The sequence below is a fragment of the Styela clava genome, chromosome 4 (assembly GCF_964204865.1).
Source record: "Styela clava chromosome 4, kaStyClav1.hap1.2, whole genome shotgun sequence".
In the NCBI taxonomy this organism is placed as follows: domain Eukaryota; kingdom Metazoa; phylum Chordata; class Ascidiacea; order Stolidobranchia; family Styelidae; genus Styela; species Styela clava.
The window spans coordinates 22759442-22776381 of record NC_135253.1 but is presented as its reverse complement, the minus strand read 5'-3'; the positions used below and the strand labels follow the sequence as shown (position 1 = coordinate 22776381).

At 42.0% G+C, this 16940-nt stretch overlaps 2 protein-coding genes and 5 non-coding genes across 7 annotated transcripts; all 7 read left to right on the top strand.

Moving 5' to 3' along the window:
* The first annotated feature begins 1881 nt into the window (after window positions 1–1881).
* On the top strand, window positions 1882–3327 carry LOC144422139 (uncharacterized). The gene has a single exon (XM_078111975.1). It carries the CDS (start codon window positions 1882–1884, stop codon window positions 3325–3327), a length of 1446 nt encoding a protein of 481 aa, XP_077968101.1.
* Window positions 3328–3801: 474 nt separating this feature from the next.
* LOC144422138 (uncharacterized) lies at window positions 3802–5511 on the top strand. Its single transcript, XM_078111974.1, has one exon. The coding sequence runs from the start codon at window positions 3802–3804 to the stop codon at window positions 5509–5511; it is 1710 nt and encodes a 569-aa protein (XP_077968100.1).
* Window positions 5512–6666: 1155 nt separating this feature from the next.
* Trnah-gug (transfer RNA histidin (anticodon GUG)) lies at window positions 6667–6738 on the top strand. Its single transcript has one exon. It is a non-coding gene; the product is annotated as a tRNA-His (tRNA).
* A 4340-nt stretch (window positions 6739–11078) lies between these two features.
* Window positions 11079–11150, top strand: Trnav-cac (transfer RNA valine (anticodon CAC)). Its single transcript has one exon. It is a non-coding gene; the product is annotated as a tRNA-Val (tRNA).
* A 2340-nt stretch (window positions 11151–13490) lies between these two features.
* Window positions 13491–13562, top strand: Trnah-gug (transfer RNA histidin (anticodon GUG)). Its single transcript has one exon. It is a non-coding gene; the product is annotated as a tRNA-His (tRNA).
* Window positions 13563–14855: 1293 nt separating this feature from the next.
* On the top strand, window positions 14856–14927 carry Trnai-gau (transfer RNA isoleucine (anticodon GAU)). Its single transcript has one exon. It is a non-coding gene; the product is annotated as a tRNA-Ile (tRNA).
* Window positions 14928–14931: 4 nt separating this feature from the next.
* On the top strand, window positions 14932–15003 carry Trnah-gug (transfer RNA histidin (anticodon GUG)). The gene has a single exon. It is a non-coding gene; the product is annotated as a tRNA-His (tRNA).
* Window positions 15004–16940: the final 1937 nt, after the last annotated feature.

The following is a 16940-nucleotide window of genomic DNA, read 5'->3' as shown; positions in this document are numbered from 1 at the left end:
GCAAATGCAGTGTTGAATCACTGAAGCGATTGCAACTTGAGCAAGAACGAGAGGTAGAAAGAGCCGATTCTCTTGTACGTATGGCTAAACGAGACTTTCTCACAGAAGAAGATACCATTCGCAATAAAATATCAGCACTAGAGCGTCGCCTTGATACCAAACGTCGAGACATAAACGAAAAAGAACGAATGGCAGATCTAACACGTCGCCAAGCTGACGAACTTATGCGTGAAATTGAACAAGAAAAGACTGAATTGGCTACCAAAAAGATGCCTAAAGATAACTTCCGTGGCGTCAATATTGAATATCCGTTAGAGTCAACATGCAGACGAAGTGCAGCGAACTTTTTTGTTCCGACGAAGAGTCAAGTGATAACAAATTCAGAAAAGACCAAAGAATTGCACTTCCCGGCAGCACGAACTTACAAACGCCCGTCTCCTGCAAACAGAATGCTTATACCACAAGAAGCAGTCGACGCGTGGATTGACCACTTGGAACCTAACCAGTCTGGTAAATTTTATGGTAATTCTTTTAATATGTCAGTAGAGGAACAAACTATGTTATCATTACAGTTGAATTCTAGAATATTGTCCCAGCACCATTTATCACCGATTACGATTCCTAGTTTTAGCGGAACGCCCCTAGAATGGCCAAACTTTATGGAGTTATTTTTTGATGATGTACACAGTTCTCTTGACGACGACGGTTCGCGTATGGTTCGCTTAGTCGCGTCTTTGACGGGGGTGGCTAAACGACATGTCGATGGCTTAGGCACGGTGGGAAGTAATTATATTGTCGCGTTGAGTGAATTGAAACATATATTCGGCCAACGGGTGACGATTGCTCGGGCCTTTATCGAGAAGGTTGTAGATGGTAGACGAGTAAAAGAATTCAGTATCCGAAAAATATCCGATATTCATTCTGAAGTTCGCGACATTGTGATAAATTTGAAGAAAATGCGATTGCTTGCAGATTTGTATAGTATTGAAAATGTTAGAAAGACAGCATTGCGAATTCCGGCAGAACTGACCTCGAGTTGGAATAAGTTTGTGACTGATATGATTCGTGCCGACGAAATGCCGAGTTTACTGGACTTCGAGCAGTGGTTGTGGGAACGATGCGAGGAATTAGGAAATCCTTTTTCACCAAATCTTTTCAGTACTAAAATAGATCGTGACGATCGCAGACAGGCATTTCCTAAGAAGAATGTGGTTTATCCCTATTATCGGGTCATTCAGATCAGCCGCTCGAACAACCGCGAATGCAATGTTTCTATTGCAATGGTTTTCATTCTTTAAGTAACTGCGATAGCTTCAGGTTTAGTGCCAATGACACGAAAAGAAGATTTCTACTAGATTCACGCCTGTGCTTCAACTGTCTCGAACCTGGACATTTAGCTATTTCGTGCCGGTTCCGCAATATGTGTCGTGTTTGTCCTGGTAAGCATCATTCAGCCATCCATGGTTTGAGAGTCGTTCCTAATAGATTGAGTGATAACAATCAGCCTGATCTCCCTCCTCATATGAGCGGCGTTGCCAATTCTCATGTTTCAGGCGTTAATGGTGTTCAGTTTCAGCTTTTACCAGTCGTAGTAAAAGGCCCATTGGGATCCTCTGAATATGCTATCGCTGTTCTAGATTCTGCCAGTCAAATCTCAATAATACATCCCAAATTAAAACAAAAACTTGGTTTAAAAGGAAGTCCTAGGTGTCTAACCATTAACACCTTATGCAATAAGGGCGTTTCGCAAAATACGGAGGTGGTGAAATTGTCGGTGCGATCTGCTCACGACGAGAGTGGTCAAATTCTGATGTTAAGAAAGTGTTTGTGGTCGAGTCACGCATACCACATCCAGCTAGAATCCTTAAGAACGATCACAATATGACTCACCTGCAGGATATTCCGTTAACCGACATTGAAGCGAACAAAGCCATGATTTTAATCGGAGCCGATAATCCCTTAGCGCATTTCCAGCTTGAACGTAGAGTCGGCCAGCAACATGAACCAGTGGGTATTAAAACTCCTCTCGGTTGGACTTTGATCGGGTCTTCAGGCGCGACTAATGAAGATGAAACTGTTTCAAATATGCTGTGTTGTGATTTGCGTGACCAGTATAACATGCTGCAAGAACAAGTCGAGCGATTTTGGTCCACTGAAGCTGTAGGCACGGCGTACAATTTGACCCGTAGCGAGTCGATTGAAGATAGACAAACTGATAATTTGATGGAAAGAAAAACTAGATTTATCGACGGTCATTACGAGGTTGGGTTTATGTGGAGAAATGAAAATTGCGAAATGCCGCAAAACGAACACGTAGCGCTTAACAGGTTCGAAAATCTTAGAAAACGACTCCAAGGAAACGAACGTTTGCGAAACTTATATTGTAAAGAAATGGCGAAGAATATTGAAAGGGGTTGGGTGCGTAAGCTAACTTCAGATGAAAAGGCGTTTCGCGGTCCTCGAACTTGGTTTCTGCCTCATCATGGCGTTGAAAATCCCAAAGGGCCAAATAAACTAAGAATTGTTTTTGACGCGGCATCTACTTGCTGCGGCGTCAGTCTGAACAGTCGATTGATGTCCGGGCGCGATTTGATCAATAATCTAGTCGGGGTGCTTTTACGTTTTCGGGAAAGACCAATCGCTATAAGCGCCGATATAGAAGCCATGTTTCATATGATTCGATTGCCGGAAGATGATACGGATTCTGCACGTTTTCTCTGGTCGGAAGACCTTTTTTCAACCAAACGGCCAGTTGTGTATAAATTCTTAGTTCGCATTTTTGGAGCTGTGGATTCACCTTATGTCGCAAACTTTTGTTTGAAGAGAGCTGCGTACGATAGTAGAAACAAGTTTCCTAGAGACGTAATATTAACTACCGATAGAGACTTTTATGTCGATGATTTACTTACTTCGAAATGGAATGTTGATTCCGCGGTATCGACAGCTAAAGATATGATTAAGATGTTACACGATAAAGGATTCAACTTGACCAAGTGGGTTTCGAATTCTAAATCGGTTTTACGTGAAATATCCAGTGGACGTGTCGTCACTAATGTTGACTTAGATCTGGACAGATTACCTGTTAGAAAAGCTCTGGGCTTGCATTGGGACATCGAGAAGGATTGCTTTATATTCGACCACCAGAAATTTACTGAATTTACCACGAAAAGAAAGGCCCTTGGTGTAACCAGTTCAATATTCGATCCATTAGGATTTGTAGCACCAATCATTTTGTATGCCAAATTATTACGGCGGGAATGTTGGCGTGACAACTTAGCTTGGGACGAAGTATTTGATAATAAGAGATTGAAGTGTTGGGAAAATTGAATAAATTCGCTGAAATGTTTAAAGAGTTTTTCGATTCCACGTCAATTTAAAGGTGTTAAATGTGAAAGTTCCTCGTATGAAATTCATATATTCTGTGATGCATCAGAAGTGGCATATGGCGCGGTGGCATACATAATTTCGAAGCATTCCCGGGAGAATTTTCAGTGTAGTCTTATCGCGGCTAAAGCAAGAGTCGCACCTATGAAAGGTATGACCGTGCCTCGTTTAGAATTGCAAGGTGCTCTCTTGGCCGTGCGATTGTTAAGTTTTCTCCGAAAAGAACTATCCCTTCCACTAGGCGACGTACATATGTGGTCCGACTCGACTTGTGTATTGAGATATTTAAAAAATAAAACTCGAAGATTTAAAACATTTGTAGCCAATCGCGTTCGCGAAATACTCGATCACACTCGGCCACACCAATGGAAGTACGTCGACTCCGCACAGAATCCCGCTGATTACTGCACTAGGGGAATGACGGTTTCCAAATTTCTAGAAAATTCTGATCGATGGCTACATGGACCAGAGTTTTTGCTCATGCCCGAAAGTGATTGGCCAAGCCAGATAGCGTTACGTGCAGTTGACGACCACGACCAAGAGATTAAATATCAAACATGCATACTAGCAGATTGTTTTATAACTACGGATAACAGCGATGGAGTACTTGATTCGGAAATCGAAAAGGTCGTCGATGTCGAACGTTTTGATTCGTGGTTTTCCTTATGCAAACGAACTGCCGTGGTTTTGTTGGCAGCTCGGTATTTTAAGAATCTTTCTGTGAAATGTCCGACGTATAGCTCGCTGCCAGCTCAACTTGTGACTCCTAAACAGTTGGAACTCGCGGGCCGGTATTGGATAGTTTCTGCTCAAAACAAGCATTTCCGCGTGGAGCGCAAATGCATAACTAACGGAGAAGATTTATCATCAAAATCAACGTTACTTAATCTGACGCCATTTTTCGATGGACAAGTGATCCGCGTCGGGGGCCGTCTTGAAAATGCCAATATCCCACTGCGTTCGAAACATCCTATTATACTGCCGTATTCAAGTTTGAAATGTGATTCGAACTGCCCATGTCGAATTTCATGGTTGATAATGAAAGCTGCTCATATTCGACTCGCACATGCCGGTCCAGAGGCCACGCTTAGCGCATTAAGAGAGCGCTACTGGCATATAAAAGGGAGAAAACTTGTCAAACGAATAATTGATAATTGTTGGGAATGTAAAAGACGTCGAGCAAGTTGCAGAACCCCACTGATGTCGAATCTGCCCAAAGTTCGTGTTACTGAAGCAAGACCGTTCGAAAATGTCGGGCTGGATTTCTTCGGCTCGATCCAAACAAAGAGAGGCAGGGTTTTAGAGAAACGATGGGGGTGTTTGTTTTGTTGTCTTTCAATGAGAGCTGTACACATTGAGATGGCATGGACTATGGATACTGATTCCTTCATATGTGTACTTTTGTCTTTCATTGCGAAACGAGGACCTGTATCTCAAATATGGTCGGACAACGGATCAAATATAGTTGGTGGTTCCCGAGAGCTGAAAACCGTCCTTAACTCGATAGATGAATCTCGCGTGGCAGAACTGTGCTTAAAACACAATATTGGATGGCATTTCACTCCACCTTACGCTCCCCATTTTGGTGGCGTTTGGGAAAGATTAGTAAAGTCCGCAAAGCGTGCTTTGAAAGCAGTTCTGGGGAATGTGCGTGTAACCGACGAAGTCTTGAAGACCGCGTTTGCGAGGGTTACCGACATCATGAATAGTAGACCCATTACAACAGTGAGCGACGAACCAACCGACTTTAGTGCCATTACACCAAATTGTTTGTTGAAAGGGCATTCGCCCGAAGTGTTTCCACTGGATTCAGACGTGATGAAATTATGCTACAGAAAACGATGGAGGCAAACCGAAGCTATTTGTAATCAGTTTTGGAGAAGATGGCGAAAAGATTACTTACCGAATTTGATGACACGATGTAAGTGGCGGAAGGAACAACGAAACTTACAAGAAGGAAATCTGGTGCTCGTTTTTGACCTCGTTGCACCGAGAGGACGTTGGCAACTTGGTCGTGATATTCAAATTTCCCCTGGTTCTGACGGACGAGTCCGAACTGTCGCGGTTAAAACTATAAATGGCATACATATTCGACACGCATCAAAAATCTGCCCCCTAGAAGAATGACTTCCCTCGGATAGTCATGGGGTGGCTTTGTCGGCAGTCCGTGTGGTCCTAAAGTTTAGTTTAGTTAGGATTCCTTCAGTTGTACATCGTCATCGTGATGATCATCGCTATCTCGTCGTCGTCATCATTACTGTGTTGTTTTCTCGTATTCGACGTGTCGCATTTTTCTCTTTCACGTGTTATCGTGTTACGTATTTATTTTATTATCGTCCCCTAAGCTCAGCAAGATGTTTAAGATTGCATTTCTGGTGGTAGCAGTTTAGGATTTCATTTCTTGTTATGGCAGTTTAAGATTACATCGCCTTTATAACGTTGAAGTTTGAATTCATTCAATAGTCTTCTTTTATACTGTATTTCGAATCGTTCGATATAACATTATGATATTTGCATGTCTACAGCTCGTATTGTATTGCATTTATAGTTACTGTTTTACCTTGGTTGTATATCTGTCGTTTTGGGACTATGCTGTTATATGGAGTTGTTTTGTGTAAGTATTAGTTTTATATTCTGTATCATTTGTCTTTGATTTATATGGTGCTAATTATTTCATTTGTATTTTAGTCAACCGTTTTGAATACTTTCAATAAAACGAGTCTGGCAAATCGACTTATCATTTCCGGGTCCCAAAAGTGACAGTTAGTACCTCACGCTGTGGCCGTGATAAACCAGGTTTGAATCCTGGTCACAGCATCGGTAATTTAATTTTCATTGCATTTTTTTTTGAAACTCCACGTTTTGAAGGACAACTCCGTATTCCGAGTAGCAGAGTGGCGAAGCGGAAACGTTCTGGGCCCATGACCCAGAATTTGATGAATTGAAATCATCATCTGCGTCAAAATGCTTTGATCGTATAGTGGTTAGTACCTCATGTTATGGCCGTTATAACCCAAGTTCGAATTCTGCTCACAGCATCGGAGCTTTCCTTTGAATTACCCGACTTTTTAGTTTAAACTTTGAAGGACGAATTTAAATTTTGAAGTCATTTTCAAAACACCTGTGAAAACAAAGATGAAAAACTTAAGTTCTGTAATAAAATCTTGTTTATTTATTATTAGAAGAGGAAGTTGCATTATGCGAGCAGCAGAGTGGCGCAGCGGAAGCGTACTGGGCTCATAACCCAGAGGTCGATGGATCGAAACCATCCTCTGCTAAGACGCTGTGATCGTATAGTGGTTAGTGCCTCACGTTGTGACCGTGATAACCCAGGTTCGAATCCTGGTCACAGCATCGTTAATTTAATTTTCATTGCAGTGTTTTTGAAACTCCACGTTTTGAAGGACAGATTCGTCTTCCGAGTAGCAGAGTGGCGAAGCGGAAACGTTCTGGGACCATGACCCAAAGTTTAATGAATTGAAATCATCGTCTGCGTCAAGATGCTTTTATCGCATAGTGGTTAGTACCTCATGTTATGGCCGTTATAAGCCAAGTTCGAATTCTGCTCACAGCATCGGAGCTTTCCTTTGAATAACCCGACTTTTCAGTTTAAATTTTGTAGGACGAATTTGTCAGACAATATTTCAGTCTGACAGAATTACACGACTTTTTAGTTTAAACTTTGAAGGACGAATTTAAACTTCGAAGTCATTTTCAAAACACCTATGAAAACAAAGATGAAAAACTTAAGTTCTGTAATAAAATATTGTTTATTTATTATTAGAAGAGGAAGTTGCATTAGGCAAGCAGCAGAGTGGCGCAGCGGAAGCGTGCTGTGCTCATAACCCAGGGGTCGATGGATCGAAACTATCCTCTGCTAAGACGCTGTGATCGTATAGTTGTTAGAACCTCACGATGTGGCCGTGATAACCCATGTTCGAATCCTGGTCACAGCATCGGTAATTTAATTTTCATTGCTGTTTTTTTTTTGAAACTACACGTTTTGAAGGACAGATCCGTCTTCCGAGTAGCAGAGTGGCGAAGCGGAAACGCGCTGGGCTCATAACCCAGAGTTTGATTGATTATTAGAAGCAGAATTTGCATTGTGTAAGTAGCAGAGTGGTGCAGCGTAAGCGTGCTGGGCTCATAACCCAGAGGTCGATGGATCGAAACCATCTTCTGCTAAGACGCTGTGATCGTATAGTGGTTAGTACCTCACGTTGTGGCTGTGATAACCCAGGTTCGAATCCTGGTCACAGCATCGGTAATTTAATTTTAATTGCGTTTTTTTGAAACTCCACATTTTGAAGGACAACTCCGTATTCCGAGTAGCAGAGTGGCGAAGCGGAAACGTACTGGGCTCATAACCCAGAGTTTGATTGATTATTAGGAGCGGAATTTGCATTGTTTGAGTAGCAGAGTGGCGCAGCGGAAGCGTGCTGGGCTCATAACCCAGAGGTCGATGGATCGAAACCATCTTCTGCTAAGACGCTGTGATCGTATAGTGGTTAGTACCTCACGTTGTGGCTGTGATAACCCAGGTTCGAATCCTGGTCACAGCATCGGTAATTTAATTTTCATTGCAGTGTTTTTGAAACTCCACGTTTTGAAGGACAGATTCGTCTTCCGAGTAGCAGAGTGGCGAAGCGGAAACGTTCTGGGACCATGACCCAAAGTTTAATGAATTGAAATCATCGTCTGCGTCAAGATGCTTTTATCGCATAGTGGTTAGTACCTCATGTTATGGCCGTTATAACCCAAGTTCGAATTCTGCTCACAGCATCGGAGCTTTCCTTTGAATAACCCGACTTTTCAGTTTAAATTTTGTAGGACGAATTTGTCAGACAATATTTCAGTCTGACAGAATTACACGACTTTTTAGTTTAAACTTTGAAGGACGAATTTAAACTTCGAAGTCATTTTCAAAACACCTATGAAAACAAAGATGAAAAACTTAAGTTCTGTAATAAAATATTGTTTATTTATTATTAGAAGAGGAAGTTGCATTAGGCAAGCATCAGAGTGGCGCAGCGGAAGCGTGCTGTGCTCATAACCCAGGGGTCGATGGATCGAAACTATCCTCTGCTAAGACGCTGTGATCGTATAGTTGTTAGAACCTCACGATGTGGCCGTGATAACCCATGTTCGAATCCTGGTCACAGCATCGGTAATTTAATTTTCATTGCTGTTTTTTTTTTGAAACTACACGTTTTGAAGGACAGATCCGTCTTCCGAGTAGCAGAGTGGCGAAGCGGAAACGCGCTGGGCTCATAACCCAGAGTTTGATTGATTATTAGAAGCAGAATTTGCATTGTGTAAGTAGCAGAGTGGCGCAGCGGAAGAGTGCTGGGCTCATAACCCAGAGGTCGATGGATCGAAACCATCTTCTGCTAAGACGCTGTGATCGTATAGTGGTTAGTACCTCACGTTGTGGCTGTGATAACCCAGGTTCGAATCCTGGTCACAGCATCGGTAATTTAATTTTAATTGCGTTTTTTTGAAACTCCACATTTTGAAGGACAACTCCGTATTCCGAGTAGCAGAGTGGCGAAGCGGAAACGTACTGGGCTCATAACCCAGAGTTTGATTGATTATTAGGAGCGGAATTTGCATTGTTTGAGTAGCAGAGTGGCGCAGCGGAAGCGTGCTGGGCTCATAACCCAGAGGTCGATGGATCGAAACCATCTTCTGCTAAGACGCTGTGATCGTATAGTGGTTAGTACCTCACGTTGTGGCTGTGATAACCCAGGTTCGAATCCTGGTCACAGCATCGGTAATTTAATTTTAATTGCGTTTTTTTGAAACTCCACATTTTGAAGGACAACTCCGTATTCCGAGTAGCAGAGTGGCGAAGCGGAAACGTTCTGGGCCCATGACCCAGAATTTGAAGAATTGAAATCATCATCTGCGTCAAAATGCTTTGATCGTATAGTGGTTAGTACCTCATGTTATGTCCGTTATAACCGAAGTTCGAATTCTGCTCACAGCATTGGTTCTTTCCTTTGAATTACCCGACTTTTTAGTTTAAACTTTGAAGGACGAATTTAAATTTTGAAGTCATTTTCAAAACACCTATGAAAACAAAGTTGAAAAACTTAAGTTCTGTAATAAAATAATGTTTATTTATTATTAGAAGAGGAAGTTGCATTATGCAAGCAGCAGAGTGGCGCAGCGGAAGCGTGCTGGGCTCATGACCCAGAGGTCGATGGATCGAAACCATCCTCTGCTAAGACGCTGTCATTGTATAGTATTTAGTACCTCACGTTGTGGCCGTGATAACCCAGGTTCGAATCCTGGTCACAGCATCGGTAATTTAATTTTCATTGCTACAGCATCGGTAATTTAATTTTCATTGCTGTTTTTTTGAAACTCCACGTTTTGAAGGACAGATCCGTCTTCCGAGTAGCAGAGTGGCGAAGCGGAAACGTTCTGGGACCATGACCCAGAGTTTGATGAATTGAAATCATCGTCTGCGTCAAGATGCTTTTATCGCATAGTGGTTAGTACCTCATGTTATGGCCGTTATAACCCAAGTTCGAATTCTGCTCACAGCATCGGAGCTTTCCTTTGAATAACCCGACTTTTCAGTTTAAATTTTGTAGGACGAATTTGTCAGACAATATTTCAGTCATTTTAAAAATACATATGAAAACATAGGTGAAAAACTGAAGTTCTGAGTTAAAATCTTGTTTATTTATTATTAGAAAAGGAAGTTGCATTCTGCGAGTAGCAGAGTGGCGAAGCAGAAACGTTCTGGGCCCATGGCCCAGAGTTTGATGAATTGAAATCATCATCTGCGTCAAATGCTGTGATCGTATAGTGGTTAGTGCCTCACGTTGTGGCCGTGATAACCCAGTTTCGAATCCTGGTCACAGCATCGGTAATTTAATTTTCATTGCTGTTTTTTTGAAACTCCACGTTTTGAAGGACAACTCCGTATTCCGAGTAGCAGAGTGGCGAAGCGGAAACGTTCTGGGCCCATGACCCAGAGTTTGATGAATTGAAATCATCATCTGCGTCAAATGCTTTGATCGTATTGTGGTTTGTACCTCATGTTATGGCCGTAATAACACAAGTACGAATTTTGCTCACAGCATCGGAGCTTTCCTTTGAATTACCCGACTTTTTAGTTTAAACTTTGAAGGACGAATTTAAATTTCGAAGTCATTTTCAAAACACCTATGAAAACAAAGATGAAAAACTTAAGTTCTCTAATAAAATCTTTTTATTTATTATTAGAAGAGGAAGTTGCATTATGCAAGCAGCAGAGTGGTGCAGCGGATGCGTGCTGGGCTCATAACCCAGAGGTCGATGGATCGAAACCATCCTCTGCTAAGACGCTGTGATCGTATAGTGGTTAGTACCTCACATTGTGGCCGTGATAACCCAGATTCGAATCCTGGTCTCAGCATCGGCAATTTAATTTTCATTGCTGTTTTTTGGAAACTCAAAATGCTTTGATCGTATAGTGGTTAGTACCTCATGTTATGGCCGTTATAACCCAAGTTCGAATTCTGCTCACAGCATCGGTGCTTTCCTTTGAATTACCCGACTTTTTAGTTTAAACTTCGAAGGACGAATTTAAATTTTGAAGTCATTTTCAAAACACCTATGTAAACAAAGATGTAAAACTTAAGTTCTGTAATAAAATAATGTTTATTTATTATTAGAAGAGGAAGTTGCATTATGCAAGCAGCAGAGTGGCGCAGCGGAAGCGTGCTGGGCTCACAACCCAGAGGTCGATGGATCGAAACCATCCTCTGCTAAGACGCTGTGATTGTATAGTATTTAGTACCTCACGTTGTGGCCGTGATAACCCAGGTTCGAATCCTGGTCACAGCATCGGTAATTTAATTTTCATTGCTGTTTTTTTTGAAACTCCACGTTTTGAAGGACAGATCCGTCTTCCGAGTAGCAGAGTGGCGAAGCGGAAACGTTCTGGGACCATGACCCAGAGTTTTATGAATTGAAATCATCGTCTGCGTCAAGATGCTTTTATCGCATAGTGGTTAGTACCTCATGTTATGGCCGTTATAACCCAAGTTCGAATTCTGCTCACAGCATCGGAGCTTTCCCTTGAATAACCCGACTTTTCAGGTTAAATTTTGTAGGACGAATTTGTCAGATAATATTTCAGTCTGACAGAATTACCCGACTTGATAGTTTAAACTTTGAAGGACGAATTTAAATTTCGAAGTCATTTTCAAAACACCTATGAAAACAAAGATGAAAAACTTAAGTTCTCTAATAAAATCTTGTTTATTTATTATAAGAAGAGGAAGTTGCATTATGCAAGCAGCAGAGTGGCGCAGCGGAAGCGTGCTGGGCTCATAACCCAGACGTCGATGGATCGAAACCATCCTCTGCTAAGACGCTGTGATCGTATAGTGGTTAGTACCTCACGTTGTGGCCGAGATAACCCAGGTTCGAATCCTGGTCACAGCATCGGTAATTTAATTTTCATTGCGTTTTTTTTGGAAACTCCACGTTTTGAAGGACAACTCCGTATTCCGATTAGCAGAGTGGCGAAGCGGAAGCGTGCTGGTCTCATAACCCTGATGTCGATGAATCGAAACCATCCTCTGCTAAAACGCTGTGATCGTATAGTGGTTAGTACCTCACGTTGTGGCCGTGATAACCCAGATTCGAATCTTGGTCACAGCATCGGTAATTTAATTTTCATTGCGTTTTTTTTAAAACTCCACGTTTTGAAGGACAACTCCGTATTCCGAGTAGCAGAGTGGCGAAGCGGAAACGTTCTGGGCCCATGACCCAGAGTTTGATGAATTGAAATCATCGTCTGCGTCAAGATGCTTTTATCGTATAGTGGTTAGTACCTCATGTTATGGCCGTTATAACCCAAGTTCGAATGCTGCTCACAGCATCGGAGCTTTCCTTTGAATTACCCGACTTTTCAGTTTAAATTTTGTAGGACGAATTTGTCAGATAATATTTCAGTCTGACAGAATTACCCGACTTTTTAGTTTAAACTTTGAAGGACGAATTTAAATTTCGAAGTCGTTTTTAAAACACCTATGAAAACAAAGGTTGAAAACTGAAGTTCTGTAATAAAATCTTGTTTATTCATTATTAGAAGAGGAAGTTGCATTCTGCGAGTAGCAGATTGGCGCAGCGGAAGCCTGCTGGGCTCATAACCCAGAGTTTGATTGATTAATAGAAGCGGAATTTGAATTGTGTGAGTAGCAGAGTGGCGCAGCGGAAGCGTGCTGGGCTCATAACCCAGAGGTCGATGGATCGAAACCATACTCTGCTAAGACGCTGTGATCGTATAGTGGTTAGTACCTCACGTTGTGGCCGTGATAACTAGGTTCGAATCCTGGTCACAGCATCGGTAATTTAATTTTCATTGCGTTTTTTTGAAACTCCACGTTTTGAAAGACAACTCCGTATGCCGATTAGCAGAGTGGCGAAGCGGAAACGTGCTGGGCTCATAACCCAGAGTGTGATTGATTATTAGAAGCGAAATTTGCATTGTATAAGTAGCAGAGTGGCGCAGCGGAAGCGTGCTTGTCTCATAACCCAGATGTCGATGGATCGAAACCATCCTCTGCTAAAACGGTAATTTAATTTTCATTGCGTTTTTTTTAAAACTCCACGTTTTGAAAGACAACTCCGTCTTCCGAGTAGCAGAGTGGCGAAGCAGAAACGTTCTGGGCCCATGACCCAGAGTTTGATGAATTGAAATCATCGTCTGCGTCAAGATGCTTTTATCGTATAGTGGTTAGTACCTCATGTTATGGCCGTTATAACCCAAGTTCGAATTCTGCTCACAGCATCGGAGCTTTCCTTTGAATTACCCGACTTTTCAGTTTAAATTTTGTAGGACAAATTTGTCAGATAATATTTCAGTCTGGCAGAATTACCCGACTTTTTAGTTTAAACTTTGAAGGACGAATTTAAATTTCGAAGTCATTTTCAAAACACCTATGAAAACAAAGATGAAAAACTGAAGTTCTGTAATAAAATCTTGTTTATTTACTATTAGAAGAGGAAGTTGCATTATGCAAGTAGCAGAGTAGCGCAGCGGAAGCGTGCTCGGCTCATAACCCAGAGGTCGATGGATCGAAACCATCCTCTGCTAAGACGCTGTGATCGTATAGTGGTTAGTACCTCACGTTGTGGCCGTGATAACCCAGGTTCGAATCCTGGTCACAGCATCGGTAATTTAATTTTCATTGCTGTTTTTTTGAAACTCCACGTTTTGAAGGACAGATCCGTCTTCCGAGTAGCAGAGTGGTGAAGCGGAAACGTTCTGGGCCCATGACCCAGAGTTTGTTAAATTGAAATCATCGTGTGCGTCAAGATGCTTTGATCGTATAGTGGTTAGTACCTCATGTTATGGTCGTTAAATTCCAATTTCGAATTCTGCTCACAGCATCGGAGCTTTCCTTTGAAATACCCGACTTTTTAGTTTAAACTTTGAAAGACGAAATTAAATTTCGAAGTCATTTTCAAAACACCTATGAAAACAAAGGTTGAAAACTGAAGTTCTGTAATAAAATTTTGTTTATTTATTATTAGAAGAGGAAGTTGCATTCTGCGAGTAGCAGAGTGGCGCAGCGGAAGCGTGCTGGGCTCATAACCCAGAGTTTGATTGATTATTAGAAGCGGAATTTGCATCGTGTGAGTAGCAGAGTGGCGCAGCGGAAGCGTGCTCGGCTCATATCCCAGAGGTCGATGGATCGAAACCATCCTCTGCTAATACGCTGTGATCGTATAGTGGTTAGTACCTCACGTTGTGGCCACGATAACCCAGGTTGGAATCCTGGTCACAGCATCGGTAATTTAATTTTCATTGCCGTTTCTTTGAAACTCCACGTTTTGAAGGACAGATCCGTCTTACGAGTAGCAGAGTGGCGAAGCGAAAACGTTCTGGGACCATGACCCGGAGTTTGATGAATTGAAATCATCGTCTGCGTCAAGATGCTTTTATCGTATAGTGGTTAGTACCTCATGTTATGGCCGTTATAACCCAAGTTCAAATTCTGCTCACAGCATCGAAGCTTTCCTTTGAATTACCCGACTTTTCAGTTTAAATTTTGTAGGACGAATTTGTCAGATAATATTTCAGTCTGACAGAATTACCCGACTTTTTAGTTTAAACTTTGAAGGACGAATTTAAATTTCGAAGTCATTTTCAAAACACCTATGAAAACAAAGATGAAAAACTGAAGTTCTGTAATAAAATCTTGTTTATTTATTATTAGAAGAGGAAGTTGCATTATGCAAGCAGCAGAGTAGCGCAGCGGAAGCGTGCCTGGCTCATAACCCAGAGGTCGATGGATCGAAACCATCCTCTGCTAAGACGCTGTGATCGTATAGTGGTTAGTACCTCACGTTGTGCCCGTGATAACCCAGGTTCTCATCCTGGTCACAGCATCGGCAATTTAATTTTCATTGCTGTTTTTTTTGAAACTCCACGTTTTGAAGGACAGATCCGTCTTCCGAGTAGCAGAGTGGCGCAGCGGAAGCGTGCTGGGCTGATATCCCAGAGGTCGATGGATCGAAACCATCCTCTGCTAATACGCTGTGATCGTATAGTGGTTAGTACCTCACGTTGTGGCCGTGATAACCCAGGTTCGAATCCTGGTCACAGCATCGGTAATTTAATTTTCATTGCTGTTTTTTTGAAACTCCACGTTTTGAAGGACAGATCCGTCTTCCGAGTAGCAGAGTGGCAAAGCGGAAACGTTCTGGGCCCATGACCCAGAGTTTGATGAATTGAAATCATCATCTGCGTCAAATGCTTTGATCTTATAGTGGTTAGTACCTCATGTTATGGCCGTTATAACCCAAGTTCGAATTCTGCTCACAGCATCGGAGCTTTTCTTTGAATTTTTGAATTACCCGACTTTTCAGTTTAAATTTTGTAGAACGAATTTGTCAGACAATATTTCAGTCATTTTAAAAATACATATGAAAACATAGGTGAAAAACTGAAGTTCTGAATTAAAATCTTGTTTATTTATTATTAGAAAAGGAAGTTGCATTCCGCGAGTAGCAGAGTAGCGCAGCGGAAGCGTGCTGGGCTCATAACCCAGAGTTTGATTGATTATTAGAAGCGGAATTTGCATTGTCTGAGTAGCAGAGTGGCGCAGCGGAAGCGTGCTGGGCTCATATCCCAGAGGTCGATGGATCGAAACCATCCTCTGCTAATACGCTGTTATCGTATAGTGGTTAGTACCTCGCGTTGTGGCCGTGACAACCCAGGTTCGAATCCTGGTCACAGCATCGGTAATTAAATTTTCATTGCTGTTTTTTCGAAACTCCACGTTTTGAAGGACAGATCCGTCTTCCGAGTAGCAGAGTGGCGAAGCGGAAACGTTCTGGGCCCATGACCCAGAGTTTGTTGAATTGAAATCATCGTCTGCGTCAAGATGCTTTGATCGTATAGTGGTTAGTACCTCATGTTATGGCCGTTAAATTCCAAGTTCGAATTCTGCTCACAGCATCGGAGCTTGCCTTTGAATTACCCGACTTTTTAGTTTAAACTTTGAAAGACGAAATTAAATTTCGAACTCATTTTCAAAACACCTATGAAAGCAAAGGTTGAAAAACTGAAGTTCTGAATTAAAATCTCGTTTATTTATTATTAGAAAAGGAAGGTGCATTCTGCGAGTAGCAGAGTGGCGCAGCCAAATCGTGCTGATCTCATAACCCAGAGGTCGATGAATCGAAACCATCCCTTGTTAGAACGCTGTGATCGTATAGTGATTGGTACCTCACGTTGTGGCCGTGATAACCCAGGTTCGAATCCTGGTCACAGCATCGGAAATTACCTTTTAAATGCTGTTTTTTTGAAACTCCACGTTTTGAAGGACAACTCCGTATTCCGAGTAGCAGACTGGCGAAGCGGAAACGTTATGGGCCCATGATTCAGAGTTTGATGAATTGAAATCATCGTCTGCGTCAAGATGCTTTGATCGTATAGTGGTTAGTACCTCATGTTATGGCCGTTATACCCCAAGTACGAATTCTGCTCACAGCATCGGAGCTTTCCTTTGAATTACCCGACTTTTTAGTTTTTAAACTTTGAAAGACGAAATTAAATTTCGAAGTCATTTTCAAAACACCTATGAAAACAAAGATTGAAAACTGAAGTTCTGTAATAAAATTTTGTTTATTCATTATTAAAAGAGGAAGTTGCTTTCTGCGAGTAGCAGAGTGGCGCAGCGGAAGCGTGCTGGGCTCATAACCCAGAGTTTGATTGATTATTAGAAGCGGAATTTGCATTGTCTGAGTAGCATAGTGACGCAGCGGAAGCGTGCTGGGCTCATAACCCAGAGGTCGATGGATCGAAACCATCCTCTGCTAAAACGCTGTGATGATACCTCACGTTGTGGCCGTGATAACCCAGGTTCGAATCCTGGTCACAGCATCGGAAAATACCTTTTAAATGCTATTTTTTGAAACTCCACGTTTTGAAGGACAACTCCGTATTCCGAGTAGCAGAGGGGCGAAGCGGAAACGTTCTGGGCCCATGACCCAGAGTTTGATGAAATGAAATCATCATCTGCGCCAAGATGCTTTGATCG

Bases quoted from the DNA above. Each gene is read 5' to 3' on its own strand.
- LOC144422139 (XM_078111975.1), top strand. From the start codon at position 1,882: ATGACTCACCTGCAGGATATTCCGTTAACCGACATTGAAGCGAACAAA.
- LOC144422138 (XM_078111974.1), top strand. From the start codon at position 3,802: ATGACGGTTTCCAAATTTCTAGAAAATTCTGATCGATGGCTACATGGA.